We start from the raw sequence: 22,500 nt of genomic DNA on the forward strand, positions 1-22,500 counted from the left end.
CTTCTGACACCTAGCCAAAAACATCTCCAGTAACTTTGCTTCTTCATCATTCCCTCTTTTATTTCATACTGATGGTACCACTGCCATGTCATCTATTTCTAAAGCTGAACTTTTCACTCAAACCTTTGCTAAAAACTCTACTTTGGATAATTCAGGGCTTGCTCCTCTTTCTCCTCCATCCTCTGACTACTTCATGATACCTATTAAGATCCTTTGCAGTGATGTTTTCCATGCCCTCAGAATGCTTATGGACCTGGTGGGATCCCTCCTATTTTTCTCTGAAACTGTGCCTCATGCTTGCACCTCACCTAGTCGTACTCTTTCAACTTTGTCTATGAACATCTACCTTTCCTTCTTGCTAGAAATTTGCCTACATTCAGGTGTTTCTTAAACAGGGTGATTGTTCTGATCTCTCAAACTACTGTCCTATTGCTTTAATTTCCTCCCTACATAAAGTTTTTAATCTATCCTCAAACATCTATCACTTCATAACCTTCTATCTGATTTCCAGTATAGGTTCTATCAAGGCTGCTCTAATGGTGATCTTCTGGCTTTCATTAATGATTCTTGGTCATCCTCTTTCAGAGATTTTGGTGAAACTTTTGCTGCTGCCTTAGACATATCAAAAGCTTCTGATAAAGTCTGGCATAAAGCTTTGATTTCCAAACTACTCTCCTACAGCTTCTATTCTCTCTGTAACTTCTTCTTAAGTTTCCTTTCTGACTTCTATTACTGCTGTGGTAGACAGTCACTGTTCTCTTAAATCTATTAACAGTGTTGTTCCTCAGGGTTTTGTCCTGTCACCCACTCTCTTCCCTATTATTCATCAATGATGCTGTGCTGCTGTGTTTCTCAAAACAGTGACAGGGTATTCAACTGCATGAATCTCAACAGTGCCTGGACACAAGAATGGACGACACCAGTCTAAACCAAACCTCACAGATGCCAATGAGGTAACAACAGATGAGGGGACGGTACTCCCTGCCTTCCTGGTCCTGAGACACAACCAGTCACTGGCTTCTGAGGGATCTTGGAAGCAGTGGCAGTCACTAACTTGGGGCAGTTACATTTTAAAATGGCCAGTATTTTTACAATAATGGCACATGGGCTGGGTTCTGTACGCAGGAGTGCTGTGTTGCATGCTCCCAGTCTGTCTGCATTGAGGGCTGGGTAGAGACAAGGCCGACTCATCCCGACTTATTACTGAAGCCACTACTATAATGTAGTATAATGTATATAACTCTAGACAAACTGGCACCTGCCATGTCACCAGACACAACATCCCTGACCCTGCCAGATGTACTACCAATCCACCATGGTACAAGCTGGTATGCCAACACGTGGTCATCTACACACATGGCTGCCTCTTTCAAGGTCTTAAACCTTTTCTCTCTGAGCAGTGGTACTAACTGCTTCTCTGCCACATTTACAAACTACTCCATCATCATGAGTTTTGTTAACTCACAGAAGGAGGTGACACACTTGCTAGCCTGCCATTTCTCAAATACCTCCTTGAGGTAGCGAGCACAATTGAAATATGAGTCACTGGGGCTTTTCTTTCCTCCATGGAATTACGACCTATAAGCCATGGGCAGTAGCTCGTAGGTTCTCAGGATGTCAGCCTTGAATTCCACGTAATCCTCCAAGTCTTCAACTGACATCCTGTCATAAACTCCCAAAGTCTACCTTTCACCATACTGGCAACCAGGCCAACCCATCTCTCCTGAGGCCAATCAAATTCTGAGGCCTCCTTCTCAAATTACTGAAACCATTCTGTCACCTTTTTCTCATTAAACTCCAGAATTAACTTTAAACTCTTTACCATCTGGCTTTCTACATTACCTTCCCTCTCTCTTCCTCTCCTCAAGCCATGAGGTGAATTAACTTCTATCCATGTCTTCTCCAACTCAAACATCCAGTTCTTTTCAGCTTCCTCCTTTTCCCTTTCTGCCTCAAGTGTTTTCATTTCTTTCTCATACATCTTTGCCTTCTCCTTCTCCTCCTTTTCTGCTTCGAGCCTCTTGGCTTCCCTCTCAGCCTCAAGCCTCCTAGCTTTCCTAGTCTCCTTAGTCTTTAATCTCCTCTTCTCGACTTCTGCTTCCAGCTCCATTCTCCTCATCTCAACTTGAATCTCAACTTCTCAGGCATTCCTTCTGTCTGGGAATATCCACCAGTACTATGAGCAGGACTTATATGTCTGTGGGCACTACCTGTAGGACTCTGTCTCCTGACACCAATCTGTGTCTAATCTACGAGTACACTGCCACTCCCAGCAGAAGCTGGAGACTCAGGTCATGAGTCACCTCGGCTACCAACCTTGCCCTCCATGGTGTAAACTAAGTGTAGGAAAACAAAGAACAATGAAACAAACAAACACCAGTCTCCAACACATGGCTATGAAGCTTCTAACAATCCTGGCAAGGTCGTCATTTTCTGTTATGAGCACAAATCCCTGTCCTTCCCACAGCTACCTCAAATGGACTAGCTTCCCCCAAGTCATCCCTTATGTGACTGAGTACAAAGCTTAAGATGGGTTACAAGGTTCTCTTTAGACTCTTGCACCCTTTACCAGATGGTCATAACAACAGGTTACACACATGAGGTTGTCAGTCTGTTTCTCCCACCCACAGACAAGGAAATATTACAATAACAACTAACTCCAACAACTGGGAAAGCATCGTCAGCCACATTCTAGTGAGAGACAGTTTCAACAAATGACAAACACATAATTATAAAGATTATAATGTTCTACAGAATACCACCCTTTCAGACAACAAGACAAAATCCTCCCACTTCTGTAGAACACTATCTCCTCCTGAGCAATATGATATTCAACTTCCTAGAAGACAAGCTCTGTCCCCTTTAAGAAATGACACAGCCCAGGGAAGGAAGATAATCTACTACAAGGCAGCGTACACTAATCCTCTGCGTCTCAAGGCATTGAGAACACCCCAGATCGCAGTAGCATTAAACAAACAAAATATACACAGACAAATTGCCTACATAATAAACTGTAACACCAAGTATTTGCCTCACTATGAGGTGAGGAGTCACATCTTAATATATGCTGAGTGCCTTACAAGAATGCACTCATAGGCAAGCTGATGGAGACCCCTAACACTATGTATATAATGAGCAGGGGCATACTGCAGTAACTTAATCAAATACCCTTTCATAGCAACTGCCCTGTCTAGCTGTATCCTGCCTGGTCTCACTGAAAACTCTGCCTACCATGGTACATTTGTCTTGTCCAAGCTACTGACTGACTGACTCAAAGTGTGGGAAATGTGCCATGCTGAGCTCTCTGTGGTCATGAGGGCATGACTCATGTGGGAGGGAAGGAGGGAGATGGAAGGGAAACCCAACCCTGCCCAACCACCTTGCACTCTCACTCACATTAGATGTTAACATGGTACAATAAGATGCTTTTCTTCTGAAAATTTTGGTGACTAAACTATGGGGGACTGGGTGCTGTACTGATTATGGTATGAGCATTGAAAACTCCTTAGCTAACTACTGGGTGAGATTCAAAATGAAAGGATAATTAGAAGTAGGAAAAATTATGTGGGGAAGAAGAGTGACTTAGCACAGAGAATCTTACACTTAACTTGGTAATGGGCTTACCTACATGTAAGGAATGTGTCACCTTCTCTCTCTCTCTCTCTCTCTCTCTCTCTCTCTCTCTCTCTCTCTCTCTCTCTCTCTCTCTCTCTCTCTCTCTCTCTCTCTCTCTCTCTCTCTCTCTCTCTCTCTCTCTCTCTCTCTCTCTCTCTCTCCCTCTCTCTCTCCCCTTCATCTCTCTTCTCATCTCTCCTTCCTTCTTTTCTCCCATCTCCCTCTTTGCATTCTCATTTCTCCCTCTAATTATGGCCTACATCACATGTTGCTTTGAGAAGGACAGCACTCATCATCACATACTATCCTACTCAGGTCTAACACCTGACACATAACAACAATTTGTCCACATGAAGTCCCTAACAATGCTGTGGGTGTCTTCTGAGCAGCAAGCAACACATTATGGCTGGCAGCCTCACTAAACACTGCCTCTTGATGCTATACCATGGCACCAGTTACAACACTCTTACAACTCCCACAAGAAAGAGTAACATCTCTTATCATCCCCAGACCAGGGAAAACAACACTCACCATAACACAGGGGAGAGGGACCCCAGACAAGAGGTAATCAGTCTTGCTAGCTCAACAAACATGGCAACAATCAACAAACATGGCTGTACCCAGCCACCAAAACTGCCACAACTGCTCTTGATTCAATGTGACTCCAAATCAGCCAACTACTGGGCCTCCATGGGCTACCTTCACATGTGCCTTCTTAACTGCGGATGGCATAACAAACTGGAGCATCAAACTTCTGTCCTCTCTCCACCAGCTATGCACAATATTGTTATCTTCTACTAACTCCTCCTGACTCTCTACTTCCTTGCTGCTCTCTCCTGCCTTGGCAAGAAGTAGGGCCACACATTCCCAAGGGACAGAATCCTCTTCTGATACATAAGCAGCTGTAGCCTCAGCTATCACAAGGGGTGGCTCACTGTGTGAGCTAACACCCTTGTATCTAGTCCTGACAGGGGAGTAGTTTGCTCCCCATCTCTTGTACACTCCTCAGGGAAGGAATCTCTTACTTCCCCAGCAAAGTTAGGAACCTCCACACCCTCAGCAGTGATACCTAACATGCCAGACACATCATACTGGGTTCAGACTGAGTACCACCACCAGGATGCTCTGCAGGGTGAGGCAAGCCAGCAAACAAACTAACTCAAACACTGTCCTCACCCTTGGCAACACTCCCAACAAAGTCATGTACCTCCTGTGGCAACGCTGCTCTGTTGCAGTCAGCCCCAGCACAATGACTCCAAGACAAGTTCAACTCTAGATCGCCCAAATCCTCACCAGCAGTGAGACAGGCCTCTGGGCACTCTGCCCTCACTGCAGATCTACATCCACTCTGTACTCTTCTTTCAGTGACCCTGCCTTATTACAGTTGATCCCATGAGTTACAGAGGGTGCAGTTGCCTGATGTTGGGGTGCTCACCTCACCTTAGTGCAAGTAACAACATTACTCAAGTCTGAATTCTCTCCACCAATGCTTCCTCTGAGATTCTGGCCACAGATGGAAGACTCACCTGCCAGGTCATTCCTTAGAAGAAAATCAACACCTGACACTGGCAGGTCTTCTGCTTGTGCCATTGGCACCTCTGCAGTCACTAGTGGACACACAAGCCTCATCTCTGCTGTGGCAAAGCTTTCTACAGCACCAATTCCCTGGCACCACACAAGCTTATCTGAGGCAACTTGCCTCACAGTAGCATTTTATTAATTATTGTATTATACAGTCCTCTAATGCCAGAAAACCACAGCTGTGAACCCAGACATTAGTAGCACTTGACACACACAACACAGAATGATCCACAACAATACACTGCACTTAGGCAGGAAGGGGGAGAGCAATACTCTGCACAAGGACACAGCAGATGCCAGACATATTAGAACTGCTAGTGGAGTCACTCTCCACCAGCAGGAACAGCAGGAAACTAAGGAAGGGCCACACACCATTCAGTCCACACACAAATCTAGACCTTCCATGGGGTGAAAATACTAAGCAATATAATCAAGACCTCCCACAGGGTCAAAATAATAACCAATATAACAAGGCGTCATACCAGCATTCCACACGTAGATATAAATCAACAGTATCCTCCCTTATACACACCTTAACATGCCTTTCTCTATGCCAAGTGTCTACTCCTTATGATATCTGGGCTTCTACTGAGCTGCATGCACAGGAAATGTTGTTGACTTGCCCTGGTGATGTCAGGCACATGACAGAGGCAGGGAAGGGGGAAATGGAGCTGGGGAGTGAATTCCATCCCACGTACTCTTCTTCCCTCCACTGAATCTAACTCTAAAAGGAACACTATATTTAAAAAATTATTACACTCTTATTAGAGGTGCTGGGTGAAAACTTTTTACACTATGGGAGGGAGCAACTCTTCTACACTATTAACCACTAGTTTTAACTTTCAGAAAGAATGAGAAATGGGGAAATTAAGTTGCAAAGGACAAATTCTATTTTATATAAGGTTTATAGTAATATACAGTGTGGCTTGACTTGATGCATCAGTGACTCATTCCTTGTCTCTTCTCTTTTTTCTTTATCTTTCTCTGTTCTCTATCTTCTTGCTATCTCTACTCTGTCTCGCTGTACATAATATAAATACAGCAGGGTACGTGACAATGAACATGAATCGTTTCAATGTAGTATTCATTAGGGCAAATGTGTGTTATGGGAAATGAAGAACCTATGGGAAAAAATTAATTGGTTCCAGGGAACCAGAAAATAATAAAAAAATTAACTGGTTTCTGGGAACCAGTAAATAACAAAAAAATCCACAGTTTTTAAAAAAAAATAATAAAATGAGCACAGTTCCACTACTACATTTGAGATAACACAACAAATATAAACAGTATCCTCCCTAGTTTCACACCTAATCCTAAATTCTCACCATTCCGATTTTTGCACATTATCACCATGAGTTTCATGCTGCTTTGACAAGTATTGGTCACATTTACCCCCTCTCTCTCTCTCTCTCTCTCTCTCTCTCTCTCTCTCTCTCTCTCTCTCTCTCTCTCTCTCTCTCTCTCTCTCTCTCTCTCTCTCTCTCTCTCTTTAGCAATCCTAAGGATTGCTAAATAGAATATGACTGATTGAGAATGAAAATTAATTATGTATATGAGTGAGAAAGTGAGAAAGGATGAAACAAAATATTACATAAAATGAATGAGAGAGAGAGAGAGAGAGAGAGAGAGAGAGAGAGAGAGAGAGAGAGAGAGAGAGAGAGAGAGAGAGAGAGAGAGAGAGAGAGAGAGAGAGAGAGAGAGAGAGAGAGAGAGAGAGCATGGTATCACTCCCTTGTCACTTACCTCTGACAGATAAGGGGGAGGCAGGTTACAGGCATGGAAGTTTGAGACAAGAGGAAAGAGAGGAGAGGAAAGGGAAAAAAGGGAGGAAGGGATAGGTGTCAAATAGGTGTGCAGTAGCTTGCATGACTGGAAAGTTAGTCTTGCAAGTCTTAGTTTATTATTCTGATTAATCTTTTATTAAAATTTCAGTGGTTGCATGAATGGCAAATTCACCTAGACAGTTTTGGCTTGTTAATCCAATTGAATTTTTATTAAAATTCCAGTCCTTCCACAAGTGGCAAGTTCATCATGCCAGTTTTGGTTTGTTATTCCAATTAAATATTTGTAAAAATTTAACTGTGTTATTTCAGTTGTACATTATAACGATCATGCATTGTCGTGTACCCTACTGTATATGTATATGTGTACACACACACACACACACACACATATATATATATGTGTGTGTGTGTGTGTGTGTGTGTGTGTGTGTGTGTGTGGGTGTGTGGGTGTGTGTGCTATTACATTTCTCTGTAGTATATGAACAATTGGGATCTGGGACAATTCTGTCACTGGGACAATTTTTTTCATGACTGCCTTTGATAAAATCATCTCTAGGATGATTCTGTTGCCTGCTTTGATTTTTTCACAATAGTTCCCATCACAGCACTGGTAGGCAGCTTCCTATTTTTGTTGGTAAGAGGCATTATTTAATCCTAGTTTAACTTTCTCCAACCAAAAATCTTGCTTTCCCACTAGGTAGGGGGATTGGATTATCAAAAAAAAAAAAAAAAAAAAAAAAGGAAATAGAGCCACATGACTCATATTGATAATTACCAAAGAAAGTTTCAAAGAAAGTTTTAGCATTTTGGCTGATTTACTGGACATTGAGTTCAAGGTGCTGATCAAAGTTCTTTATATTTGCTACCCATAAATTCATGAAACTAGAAGATGAGGGTGCAAAGTCAGTATGTGATGAGAAAGGAAATTCTGATCACATAATATGGCAAAACATAATGATGCATTGTAAAATAATTGAGAGCTGCCTAGCTTTCTTCCATTCCCTACTGACAGACTGTTTCTTGACTGTTTTACCTTCCTGGGATTTGCTCAATGGACTGATGAGCCCACTAATATTAAAGATAGCAATACATTAGATTTTTTTCTTGTTGCTGAAACAGATCTGGTGATATCTGCCAATGTGTTCCCACCCTTCCCTAATTGTGATCATTGTGTAATTAAATGTTTTCCTGCTCTAGACTTTTTTTAGCTCAAAGTCAATGAGTTCCTGTTCACAATTGATTGTGATTTTGAGTTTTCTGCTTTTGTCTGTTAATGAAGTGTATAATTGATTTTTGTCCATAATTTCCTCCTTAGGTAAATCTTTTGCCCCTTGCCTATTTAATCCTCCTCCTCGCAATGCTTCTTATAAGCCTTGGAAATATAAGCTACCTAAAGACTAGACTAATTTAAGAAGCCAAGCCTGGACCACTTATAGAGTTGAAAGCAGAACATGGCAAGAACTCTCAAGAACCTGTTGATGCTCTCCGAGTTTTTGTTGACATCAATTACTGTATTTACCCATGTATTAGACACACCTCTGCATAACACACACCCCTATTTAACCCTGCATTACGAGTACTTTGCTGGGGTTTCCAAACATGAGTACTCTCCTGGGGTATTTACACACCCCAATACAAAAATGTTTCTAGTGTTACTATTATGTAAAATATAGTCATACTGCTGGTTTAGGATTCATCTACAATCCTTGTTAAACAGTTTGAGTTGCTTATAGTTGGTTGATATTAATACAAAGTAATACAATAAAATAAATTATAAAACTAAGGAAAAATTACCAAAACTTAAATTCAGGTCACATTTACTTTTAAAATACCCACAAGATACACATGTTTGTATGAATTTTTAATATATATGATGAATATTAACACTGAAAAAAATATTACATAATAGGCAAATCTCCCTTACAAAATACATCAAATCAAAGCTTGAACTAAAGATATAATTATTTATTGAAAGGAAAATCATTATAAATTTAATACATAAACCATAAGCATGGTTTCTTTATCCAAAGCAAACACAAAAATTTTCATGAGTTGAAATAAAAAAAAAAGTGAGCTCATTACATAGGAATAAATTTGTTACATAAACATTTTTTTTCTTTTCATCAAAAGTAAACAAAAAATATTTCCATGAATTGAAATTGAAAAAAAAAAAAAAAATGTGAGTTCATTACATACCATTACATTCACTCTGATTCACCACTTACTGCTACATTCTCACAATCTATGCAACTCACAGTCATCTTACTGTGATCCCTGCAAACATGTTTCCTGCATGTGCTACATACTGTTTTCACCTTTCGATCCTTTGACCTGGCACAAAATACACATCTCTTTGCCTGGCATTGTAACAAGTGTGAGCTTGTTGAGGATGTTGCATCTGCAATTTCAGGGAACAGCCTTGCAATTTCTGTTCTGAGACCTTTTGGCCTTTTGTTCTGCAGTCTTTTCTTTAGAGTGTCTTCTAATAGCATCATGCATACTTTCTTGATGAATTTGCGGTGCTTGAGTTTATTCTGTGGGTTGTGAGCATACAGGACATACGAATTTACACAGACAATGTTCAGCAGAGCAAAGAACACAATTAGAGGCCAACACCAGCTGTTTCTGGAAACGTAATACTTATCCATCATCATGTCAAGCACATCTATTCCTCCTTTGGTTGAATTATAGAACGTGATGATTTGATGCCATATTTGGCTGGTTTACTGGGTATATATTTCCTAAAGGGACAGTGGCCCCTAAAGGCTACAAGCATTTCATCTATAGTCACAAATTCTGATGGGGTGTTTTTCTTTTTGCAATTTTCCACAAACATCTCAAATATTTGCCTAACTGGGGCAAGCTTATCCACCTTCTTTCTTTTCTCACTTGTTGCTTTGTCATCAAATTATAGACAACATAATAGAAAATGAAAGCAATCCAGTGACGTAGTCAGCCTGAACACCTTGATGCAAGTACCATCTGCTTTCCAGATATGAGCAAGGTGCAGCCTGCTAACATGATATGTACCAGCTAACATAAGCAGTCCAGTCAATGCCTTCACTTTGAAAACATCAGTGTCTTTTGTTCTGTAGGGCTGAGTATAGTTCCCTTTCTGCATAGCGATCATCGAGTTAGTATGTTCTACTAATAAGCCAATGATGAACCGTGATGAAGACTCCCAAAAAGTCTGCAGGAGAATTGGCATTTAGTTCTGGTGTAAATTTGATAACATTGCTAGAAAGGGTATGACATAGCAATTTAGGAACATTCTTCTTCCATCATGTTGTTTTATCTTTTTCCCTTCCATCCATCAATTTTTTGCCTTTTTCTTTTGGGGCTGGTCTGGTAGATCATCTGGGTCTGATTCATAACATTCAAAATCAGGAACATGCAGATCCTCTTCCAGGTAATCTTCTTCACTTTCACTGTTGGAGGCAGGAACATCCCTCCCCACACTTTCTTTGTCTTATGAGCTACTCACTTCTACTTCATCCAACATCTTCTGAATCCTCTTCATTTCTGCATCATAATCCATCTTGTGTCTGAAAAAATGAAAAGATGTTACATTAGCTAGGCTCATAGTTACAAGAATGAAAGAGTAATAAATTGTAAATAAAATAATAAATCCATACATAATGATAAAAAAAATACTAAAATCAGTAAGCATAGCATTTTATTCCATATTTATATTACAGAGTAGGCTACTGATACATAATATACACTTATATCTACATATTTTCATTTCCTGATGGGAAAAGAGAATATATAAATCATAAATACATACCTTTGTTAGTCTGGGGTGACCCCAGAAGGCAAAACAAACATCTAACTCCCAGGAAAACTGAGCCACAACTGTGCCATACTACATGTGACACATGCTTGATGAGTCAGAAGAGTATTGGGAGGGAGAAGAAAAAAAGGTTGCCAACTAGGAATTGTGAGCACTTAAAGCAAAACTGGGGTGCCAAAACACACCAAGGGAGTAATGCAGGGTTAACAAGGATGTTTTGTGGGAAAAAATATATTATGCTTCATCATAAAGTCATTGGAAAAAAAAAAATCTGTGTATTTACCTAGTTGTGGTTTATGGGAGGGGAATAGTCTCAAAGTATCCCATCTCTATATCTATCCAGTTTGGACTTAAAAGCATGGACAGTTATGGCATTGACAACATCTTCACTGAGTTCATTCCATTTGTTCACACTTCTGTGAGAAAAACTATACTTTTTGATGTCTCTTCTACAGTTAACTTTCTTCAACTTCTTATTGTGTCCCCTTGTACTCTGTGTGTCTAAATTTTTAAAACATTCTTTGCCTACATTTTCCATACCATTTATCATTCTATAGATGTTTATTGAATCTCCTCTCTCTTTCCTATTTTCAAGAGTAGGAATTTCCAACACTCATAATCTCTCTTTATAGGTCAACTTACTTAACTCCAGAACCATCTTAGTGACTGCTCTTTGTACTCTTTCTAATTTTATAATATTCCTCTTTATATGAAGAGACCACACCACTGCTGCATATTCCGATCTTGGTCTTGTCGTGGAAATCAACAACTTTTTTATCATTCCTTGATCTAAATATTAGAATGCCATTCTTATTCTTTTTACAAATTCATCTTCTCTCCAGTTATTTTATCAATGTGTTTGTCTGCAGTCAAATTTTCAGTAACTGTTACTCTCAAATCTATTTCCTCTTTTGATTTCTGTAACTTCACATCATCCGTCTCATAATGATATTGTATTCTTTTCTTATTCTTACCAAACTCCATTACTTTACACTTACTTAAATTGAATTCCATTTGCCAAGATTTACTCCATCTATTTATCTTACATAAATCATCTTGCAGTACCATACAGTCATTTACATTTTCTACCCTTCTCATCAGTTTAGCATCATCTGCAAATAAGTCCATATAACTGTCTACTTCTTCATTTATGTCATTCACATATATTACAAACATTATCAGTCCCAACACTGTGGGACACCACTAATTACTTTCAGCCAAGATCAATTCTGGTTTTGTATTACTGTTCTCATCTCTCTATCATCCAGATAATCTTCCATCCACTCCAGCAGTCTTCTTCCAATTTTTCCATAATTTTTTATCTTCCATAGCAATCTTCGTTGTGGTACTTTGTCAAATGCCTTCTTCAAGTCGTCTAAATAGACACCATCCACCCATCTGTCTCTCTCCTGCACAATATCGACTATCCTTGAATAAAAGGACAATAAGTTCATGGAGCATGATCTTCCCCTCCTAAATCCAAATTGACAATTTACCAAAACTTTATCTCTTTCCAAGTGTTCCACCCATCTTTCCTTTATTGTTCTTTTGCATAGTTTTCCTTCAACACTAGTCAAGGACACTGGTCTATAATTTAGTGGATTTTCCTTATTTCCTCCTTTGAATATTGGTGTAATATTTGCTCTCTTCCAATTTTTTGGTACTCTTCCCTGTGATAGTGATGTCACCATTACACTGAATTTTATCACCCAGCTGTTATCTACATTCCTTCAATATCCAGTTTGATACTCCATCTAGATCAGTTGCTTTATTTACATCAAGTTCTTCCATTATCTTAAGTATTTCATCATAACTGACTGGACTGTACTCAGTATATTCCTCACCAACTTACCTCTTCCAGTATCAAACTCCCCTTCCACAGTAAATACTGATCTGAAACTATTATTCATAACCTCTGCAATGTCCTGTGCATTCTTATAGATTTTTCCTTCAATTTTCAATCTTGATACACCTTTCTTCTTCATCTTCTCATTAACATATCTAAAGAATAGTTTGGGTTCATTTATACACTTATCTATTATATCTCTTTCATAGTTTCTTCTCTCCATTCTTATTATCTCAATGTACTTATTTCTAGCATCAGTATATTCCTCCCATCTGCTCTCAGTTTTCCTCTTCTTCCATCTATTCCAAACATTTAGCTTACAATTTCTAGCCTCTTTACATTTTGTATTGAACCATTCTTTACCTTTTCTACATCTCGCTTCTCCTTTAGGTACAAATTTCTCCACAGCAGAGTTATATATCCTTATAAATTCATCCCATTTTTCCTGAACATCTGCATCTTCGAAGTCTTCCCAGTCCATGGCAGCAAATTATTTTTTAAATTTTTTGAAAATCAGCTTTACTATATTTAAATCTTTTCACCTTATAATTTTCATTAATGATTACATTTTCATTTTTCAGATTAAATTCCATCAACACATGTTCACTTTTACCTAGGGGGCTATCATAGTGTATAGTTTCAATAATTTCCATGTCCTTGGTAAACACTAAATCAAGTCTCGATGGTTTATCTCTTCCACTAAATTTGGTATCACAATCAACCCATTGAATCATCAAGTTTTTCGCTGCCTAGTTTAACAGTCTATTACTCCATGAGCTCTCGCTTCCAGTAGTTGTCAATGTCTCCCAATTTATCTCCTTACAATTAAAATCACCAACAATAACTATATCACTACTTTCCTTCACTATTTTTTCAAGACCTTTCAACACATCTACCAACATCTCTTCTTGCTCTTCTTTTTGCCAAGCATTGGTCATAGGTGGCACATGCACTCTTACATAATTCATTATCCTTCCATTTCCACTTCTAATCATGACTTGTAGAACTTCAGACATGTCTTGACTTTTTATTACCTTCTCCACTTTGACACATTTTTTTTGTCAGAATTGTCACTCCACCTCCTCCCTTGTCACTTCTATTTTTCATCCATAAATCATATTTATTATCACCAATGTCAGGAGTTCCCCATTCATTTTTCCATTTTGTCTCACATAATACAGCAACATCTGGTGCGGTTCTGTTTAATAACTCATTTAATTCCATCTTTGTTGACATTAATCCATTTACATTAGTATAACATACCTTACTTACTGCTTAATGTACCATTTCTTTATCCTCATATCTCTTACTCTTCAAAAAAATTCTTCTTCACCTCCATTTGTTTTTGTTTTTTTGTTTAGCCTCATTTACCAGCTCCTTTTGCTTCAACCTTTCAGTCTCATCCATATCCCTGTTTATCCATACATTCTTATATTCTTCATCTCCAGGCAATCTCCAAGACCCATTAATTACTTCCTCTGCTTGTACCTGTGTTGCAAACCTTATTCTTATGGGTCTCATTTTTTTTTCTTCATATTTCCCAATTCTATGGAACTCTTCCACTTGCTTTACTACCTGACTGTCTGCACCTGTCACTTTCTTCAGTAACTTATTCAACAGGTTCTTTTCCTTTTTGTCTCTTTTAATTCTGCTTACGATTTTCTTTTCCTTTAAACCAAATACAATTATTTGTTTATATTTTTCTACAGTGTCTCACTAACTTTTTCTCTTCTTTAATAACATTTACCACTTTCTGTCTCAGGTTTTGTTTTTCATTTTCTTGTTGTTCTATTATTTTCTTTAGTGTTTCTTCTTCAAATATAAGTTCATTTAACCACTTATTTTGTCTCATTTCCACATCCTGAGGAGGAGGCAGTAGACACCTGCCGAAACGATAATTACTCCCAGTGAGGTCTAAAGCACTGTTCAGGGGGTGCTGTGAACTTATCATTAAACCCAGCTGTGACCTCACTGAACGTTTCCCTTTGTGTCTCACAACACAAGGGGGTAGTCACAGCCTGCCCTCTAAAGACAACTCTCTTCCTCCACACAAAACTACAAGCACCTAATAACACACACACCCTTCACTCCAAAAATTTTAAAATCATGGCGACTCCTACACCAGCCTCGGAGTCCCCATCTGGGGAGGGGACCATAAATGTCCCCAGGTCGGACTGCCTTTCCGTCGACGACCCTAAGTGTCTTGACACCCCCCTCAACTTTTTCTTCATTAACTTCTGCAACATTCGCGGTCTAAGATCTAATTTTCAATCTGTAGAACACCACCTCTCCTCTTCTAAACCTCATCTTCTTTTCCTCACTGAAACTCAGGTGTCTGAGGCAACTGACAGTAGCCCCTTTTCTGTTCCCTCCTACTTTCTCTATCCTCATTTTCGATCCAAAGCTGGATGCTGCGTTTATGTGCGCAATGACTTAACCTGCTCTCGTGCCCACGCTCTTGAATCTTCCGAGTTTTCCACCATCTGGCTACGACTACAGAGTCATTCTCATACTAAATTTATCTGTGCTGTATACCTCTCTCCTAACTCCTCTGACTATAAGAAATTCTTTGACTACTTAACTTCCAAAGTGGAGCACATTCTGACCCTCTTCCCTTTTGCAGAGATCTCCATTCTTGGAGACTTCAATGTTCACCACCAGCTTTGGCTTTCCTCTCCCTTCACTGACCATCCTGGTGAACTAGCCTACAACTTTGCTATCCTCCATGACCTAGAGCAATTGGTGCAACACCCTACTCGTATTCCTGACCGTCTTGGAGATACGCCCAACATTCTTGACCTTTTCCTGACCTCTAATCCTTCTGCTTATGCTGTCACCCTTTCTTCTCCGTTGGGCTCCTCCGATCACAATCTCATATCTTTATCTTGTCCTATCACTCCAATCCCTCCTCAGGATCCCCCTAAGCGAAGGTGCCTCTGGCGTTTTGCCTCTGCTAGTTGGGGGGACCTGAGGCGGTATTTTGCTGATTTTCCTTGGAATGACTACTGCTTCCGTGTCAGAGACCCGTCTTTGTGTGCTGAGCGCATAACAGAGGTGATAGTGTCTGGCATGGAGGCGTACATTCCTCACTCTTTTTCTCGTCCTAAACCTTCTAAACCTTGGTTTAACACAGCTTGTTCTCGTGCTATACATGATAGAGAGGTGGCCCACAAAAGGTACTTAAGCCTTCCTTCACCAGAATCTCATGCACTTTATATTTCTGCCCGGAACCATGCCAAGTCTGTTCTCCAACTAGCCAAAAACTCCTTCATTAACAGAAAATGTCAAAACCTTTCAAGATCTAACTCCCCTCGTGATTTCTGGCATCTAGCCAAAAATATCTCCAATAACTTTGCTTCTTCTTCTTTCCCTCCTCTACTTCAACCAGATGGCACCACTGCTATCACATCTATTTCTAAAGCTGAACTCTTTGCTCAAACCTTTGCTAAAAACTCTACCTTGGACGATTCTGGGCTTGTTCCTCCCTCTCCTCCACCCTCTGACTACTTCATGCCTCGTATTAAAATTCTTCGTAATGATGTTTTCCATGCCCTCGCTGGCCTAAACCCTCAGAAGGCTTATGGACCTGATGGGGTCCCTCCTATTGTTCTCCGAAACTGTGCCTCCGTGCTTGCACCTTGCCTAGTCAAACTCTTTCAGCTCTGTCTGTCAACATCTACCTTTCCTTCTTGCTGGAAGTTTGCCTACATTCAACCTGTTCCTAAAAAGGGTGACCGCTCTAATCCCTCAAACTACCGTCCTATTGCTTTAATTTCCTGCTTATCTAAAGTTTTTGAATCTATCCTCAACAGGAAGATTCTTAAACATCTATCACTTCACAACCTTCTATCTGATCGCCAGTATGGGTTCCGTCAAGGCCGCTCGACTGGTGATCTTCTGGCTTTCCTTACTGAGTCTTGGTCATCCTCTTTTAGAGACTTTGGTGAAACTTTTGCTGTTGCCTTGGACATATCAAAAGCCTTTGATAGAGTCTGGCACAAAGCTTTGATTTCCAAACTACCCTCCTACGGTTTCTATCCTTCTCTCTGTAACTTCATCTCAAGTTTCCTTTCTGACCGTTCTATTGCTGCTGTGGTAGACGGTCACTGTTCTTCTCCTAAATCTATTAACAGTGGTGTTCCTCAGGGTTCTGTCCTGTCACCCACTCTCTTCTTATTATTTATTAATGATCTTCTAAAACAAACTTCTTGTCCTATCCACTCCTATGCTGATGATACCACCCTGCACTTTTCCACGTCTTTTCATAGACGTCCAACCCTTCAGGAGGTAAACATATCACGCAGGGAAGCCACAGAACGCCTGACTTCTGATCTTTCTAAAATTTCTGATTGGGGCAGAGCAAACTTGGTATTGTTCAATGCCTCAAAAACTCAATTCCTCCATCTATCAACTCGACACAATCTTCCAGACAACTATCCCCTCTTCTTCAATGACACTCAACTATCCCCCTCTTCTACACTGAACATCCTCGGTCTGTCCTTTACTTATAATCTGAACTGGAAACTTCACATCTCATCTCTAGCTAAAACAGCTTCCATGAAGTTAGGTGTTCTGAGACGTCTCCGCCAGTTTTTCTCACCCCCGCAGCTGCTAACTCTGTACAAGGGCCTTATCCGTCCATGTATGGAGTATGCTTCACATGTCTGGGGGGGTTCCACTCATACTGCTGTTCTAGACAGGGTGGAATCAAAAGCTTTTCGTCTCATCAACTCCTCTCCTCTAACTGACTGTCTTCAGCCTCTCTCTCACCGCCGCAATGTTGCATCTCTAGCTGTCTTCTACCGCTATTTTCATGCTAACTGCTCTTCTGATCTTGCTAACTGCATGCCTCCCCTCCTTCCGCGGCCTCGCTGCACAAGACTTTCTTCTTTCTCTCACTCCTATTCTGTCCACCTCTCTAACGCAAGAGTTAACCAGTATTCTCAATCATTCATCCCTTTCTCTGGTAAACTCTGGAACTCCTTGCCTGCTTCTGTATTTCCACCTTCCTATGACTTGAATTCCTTCAAGAGGGAGGTTTCAAGACACTTATCCACCAATTTTTGACCACTGCTTTGACCCTTTTAGGGACTGGCATTTCAGTGGGCATTTTTTTTATTAGATTTTTGTTGCCCTTGGCCAGTATCCTTCCTACATAAAAAAAAAAAAAAAAAAAAAAAAAAAAATCCTTTACACTTGCCTTCATTTCCTCATTTCCTTTCAGAACAGTTTCTACTTTTTCCTTTATTTGTTTCTTTAAACAGTCATTTTCCACATTTAATTTCTCATTTTTATCTTCCATCTCAATCAACTTTGCTGTAATTGTCACCAACTCCTTACCAGTCTCCTTCTGGCATTCCTCCAATGCCTTTATTCTCCAATAACTTGTCCATCATTTCTTCCATATGCAAAATTTTTCTACACTGCAGTCTATAATTTAGTTCCCTTTCTTCTCCAGTAAAACCCTTCAAATGAACCTCTTGGGGTCCCGCCTTTTGCCATATTTGTTCAAAATGTAAACAAACCAAACCAAACTTTGCTAGAGACGGGATAACTATACTCACGGTACTGTTTCTTTCTTCCCTATTTACCACCTAGGTATTCCAGGATCTTCATAACATATCTTGTTCCACCATGAGCAATTTGTGTTATTCCATCCTTCTATATGCAAAGCACTAGAAAAACACGTCCTGTCAGCTCCTCTGCTGCTGTGTGTGTGTGTTAGGTGAGCGGGCCACTGGCCAAGGGACACAAAAATTTTTAATAAAAAGAAAAGCCCACTTGATGCCAATTCCTATACCAATGTCAAATAGAATAATAATAATAATCATAATAAAAAAAAAAAGAGTGTCTTGAAACCTCCCTCTTGAAAGAATTCAAGTCATAGGAAGATGGAAATACAGAAGCAGGTAGGGAGTTCTAGAGTTTACCAAAGAGGGATGAATGAATGAGAATACTGATTAACTCATGTATTAGAGAGGTAGACAGAGAAGGAGTGAGAGAAAGAAGGAAGTCTTGTGCAGCAAGGGCACATGAGGAGGGGAGGCACGTAGTTGGTGGTAGAAGATAGCAAGAGCTGCAACACTGCAGCAATGAGAAAAAGGATGAAGACAGTTAGAGGAGAGGAGTTGACAAGACAAAAAGCTTTTGATTCCACCATCCCTAAAATAGTGGTGTGAGTGGAACCCCTCTCTCCCATACTCCATACATGAACAGATAAGGCCCATGTACAGAGTTAGCAGTTGGGATGGGGGTGGGGGGCAGTAGAAACTGATAGAGATGATGCAGAACACCTAACTTCATACAAGATGATTTAGCTAGAGATGAGATGTGAGGCTTCTAGTTTAGATTATAAATAAAGGACAGACTAATGATGTTCAGTGTAGAAAAGGGAGACAGTTAAGAGTCACTGAAGAAGAGGGGATAGTTGTCTAGATTGTGTCGAGTTGATAAATGGAGGAAGTGAGTCTCTGAGGCATTGAACAATACTAAGTTTGCTCTGCTCCAATCAGAAATTTTAGAGAGATCAAAAGTCAGGCATTCTCTGGCTTTCCTGCATGAACTGTTTACTTCCTGAAGGGTTGGATGTCTATGAAAAGACGTGGAAGAGTATAGGATGGTATCATCAACATAGGAATGGATAGGACAAGAAGTTTGGTTTAGAAGATCATTGATGAATAATAGGAAGAGAGTGGGTGACAGGACAGAACCCTGAGGAACACCACTGTTAATAGATTTAGGAGAAGAACAGTGACTGTCTACCACAGTAGCAACAGAACGGTCAGAAAAGAAACTTGAGATGAAGTTACAGAGAGAAGGATAGAAACCGTAGGAGGGTAGTTTGGAAATCAAAGCTTTGTGCCAGATTCTATCAAAAGTTTTTGATATGTCTAAGGCAACAGCAAAAGTTTCACCAAATTCTCTAAGAGTGTGTGTTCTGTCCTCACATCTGGTGTGATGAAGCAATGGGGCTGTACAGTACTACCATCACATCTAAAACCATGTGTGTGCATATATGTGTTTTGTTCTCTCTCTCTCTCTCTCTCTCTCTCTCTCTCTCTCTCTCTCTCTCTCTCTCTCTCTCTCTCTCTCTCTCTCTCTCTCTCTTCCATCCTTCCCTCCCCATTCTCTCCCCTCTCCCTTTCCTGATCACCACCCCTTTTCCTGACCCTCATCTCCCTTTTCTGACCTCCTCCCCATTTCCTCACTCCTTCCATCCATCTATCCTACTCAGCCACCCACCCACTTTCCTTCAACTGTGTGTGTGTGTGTGTGTGTGTGTATTTACCTAGTTTTATTATACAGGGTTCGAGCAGGGCTCATAGTGTCCTGTCTCCATATCTATATTTATCCAGAATTTCCTTAAATTTATGCACATTTGGTGCTGTAACAGCCTCCTCATTTAGACTATTCCAGATATCCAGTTCTATGTGGAAAACTACTTCTTGACGTCTCTCAAACACTGACTCTTCCTGATCTTCTCTGAGTGCCCTCTCGTCCATCCAGCTTTATCTTCTTCCAGCAACACCAGTTCCTGCTTGTCTGTCTCCTCAATGTGGTTAACTATTTTATACATTGTTATTAGATCTCTTCTTTCTCTTCTAACCTGCAAAGTTGGTAGTCCAATTTCCTTCAACCTCTCTTTGTATGTTAGGTTTCTCAGCTCCAGTACCATCCTTGTAGCTGCCCTCTGAATTCTTTCCAACTTCTTTATGTCTTTCTTCATGTGCGGAGACCACACCACTGCTGCATATTCCAGCCTGGGACATAGCATATTGGCTATAATTTTTTTCATCATACTCGTAGTCTTATCATTGTAATGAAATGCCACCCTAATATTTATGCCATTCTGGGGTTAGGGTATCCTGAAATACCACTCCTAGATCTTTTTCCTCCTTACTCCTCATTATTACTTCCTCCCCCATTTTATAGTCCCATGCAGGTCTTTTACTCTTTCCCAATTCCATCACATGGCATTTCTTAGCATTGAATTCCAATTTTCACTTCTTGCTCCACCCATAAATTTTGACAATATTTCTTTGCAACTCTATACAATCAATGTGGCTCTTTATTACTCTTAGCAATTTTGCATCATCAGCAAACAGATTAATATAACTGGTAAAATCCTCCTGCATATCACTGATGTATATTTGGAACATAATGGGTGCTAACACTGACCTCTGTGGTATTCCACTTGTTACATTACTCCAACTTGAACAGGTGTTCCTGATCACAGTTCTCATTTCTCTGTCCTTTAAGTAGTCTCTCATCCATTTTAGCATTGTCCCTCTCAGTCCTTTTATGTTTAATCTTCCACAATAGTCTTTTATGTGGAACTTTATCAAAAGCTTTTTTGATGTCCAAATACACTGCATCTACCCACCCATTTCTGTTTTGTACTTCATCTATTACTCTTGTGTGTGTGTGTGTGTGTGTGTGTGTGTGTGTGTGTGTGTGTGTGTGTGTGTGTGTGTGTGTGTGTGTGTGTGTGTGTGTGTGTGTGACTGACTCTCTCTCTCTCTCTCTCTCTCTTTGTGTGTGTGTGTGTGTGTGTGTGTGTGTGTGTGTGTGTGTGTGTGTGTGTGTGTGTGTGTGTGTGTGTGAGAGAGAGAGAGAGAGAGAGAGAGAGAGAGAGAGAGAGAGAGAGAGAGAGAGAGAGAGAGAGAGAGAGAGAGAGAGAGAGAGAGAGAGAGAATAACAATCCTGAGAATTGCTAAGTTGAAAGAGACTGATTGAGAATGACAATGGATGAAAGAAGCATAAATGGGAAAGAAATGGATGAAGGAAAAATTAAAAAGTGGAGGACAGGAAAAGAGAATACTTATTTCTCAATACTTCTCTCTTAATTCTTCATTCATGCCTCACCCTTGCTGCTTATTGATTGAGAATGACAATGGATGAAAGAAGCATAAATGGGAAAGAAATGGATGAAGGAAAAATTAAAAGAAGTGAAGGAGAGGAAAAAAGAATACTTATTTCTCGATACTTCTCTCCTAATTCTTCATTCACGCCTCACCCTTGCTGCTTATATTTATTCTCTCTACTTTCTCCCTGTCCTCCCATCCTCCTTCTTCATCCTTCCTACACTTCCTTGTCCCATGTACTCTCCTTCCTCAGTTATGTCCCTTCCTCCCCTTCTTCCTTTCCTCTTCCTTCCTCTTTTGTCTTGTCTCAAACCTCCCTCCTTGTCACCTCCCCTCCTCATTATCTGTCAGAGATAAGGGACAAGGGAAAGGAATGGGGGGAGAGAGAGAGAGAGAGAGAGAGAGAGAGAGAGAGAGAGAGAGAGAGAGAGAGAGAGAGAGAGAGAGAGAGAGAGAGAGAGAGAGAGAGAGAGAGAGAAGGAAGAGGAGAAAAGGGAAGGGGGAGAAGAGAAGGGAAGGGAAGGGAAGAGAAGGGAAGGGAGAGAGAGAGAGAGAGAGAGAGAGAGAGAGAGAGAGAGAGAGAGAGAGAGAGAGAGAGAGAGAGAGAGAGAGAGAGAGAGAGAGAGAGAGAGAGAGAGAGTTTTATTATTAGTAACAATATTTGTGCTTAGTGTATTACTGCTTTAACCCATTCGCGCTGCTCGTTGCGTCAACGCAACACGAAACAAGCTATAACATGATGTTGAGCTACACTGAAAGGACAACATGCTGCACCCTGTAGCTGCTTCTGTTGCCAGTAGACATCCAGAACTCCCAGTGGAAGATCCATATGATTCCTGACATCTCATTATTTTAGGGAAAAAGTCAGTGAAAAAAGCTCCACTTTCTGAAAAACGATGTCTTCATCAAAAAGGAGATGAGTAAAGAAAATCATTATCAAATATTTGTTCATATCTATTTCACAGTAATCTTCTGTTTCTTTTGATGAAGGAACCCTTTTCAATGAAGTTTTATTTG

At 40.3% G+C, this 22,500-nt stretch overlaps 2 protein-coding genes across 7 annotated transcripts in view; one reads left to right on the plus strand and one right to left on the minus strand.

Annotated features, from left to right (window-relative positions):
- Window positions 1–22,500, plus strand: part of LOC135116393 (uncharacterized) — a 63,529-nt gene that overhangs the window by 38,448 nt on the left and 2,581 nt on the right. The window lies entirely within an intron of this gene.
- Window positions 9,297–22,500, minus strand: part of LOC135116394 (uncharacterized) — a 243,875-nt gene continuing 230,671 nt past the window's right edge. For all 5 annotated transcript variants that reach the window (XR_010276288.1, XR_010276287.1, XR_010276290.1 and 2 more), the window contains one exon: window positions 9,297–10,525. Coding sequence is in view for 2 of the 5 variants with exons in the window: in XM_064033828.1 (XP_063889898.1) it covers window positions 10,508–10,525 (18 nt within the window). In the remaining 3 variants the exon portion in view is untranslated. The remainder of the gene's footprint in view (window positions 10,526–22,500) is intronic.

This window comes from Scylla paramamosain, chromosome 31, assembly GCF_035594125.1.
Source record: "Scylla paramamosain isolate STU-SP2022 chromosome 31, ASM3559412v1, whole genome shotgun sequence".
NCBI classification, from domain to species: Eukaryota; Metazoa; Arthropoda; class Malacostraca; order Decapoda; family Portunidae; genus Scylla; species Scylla paramamosain.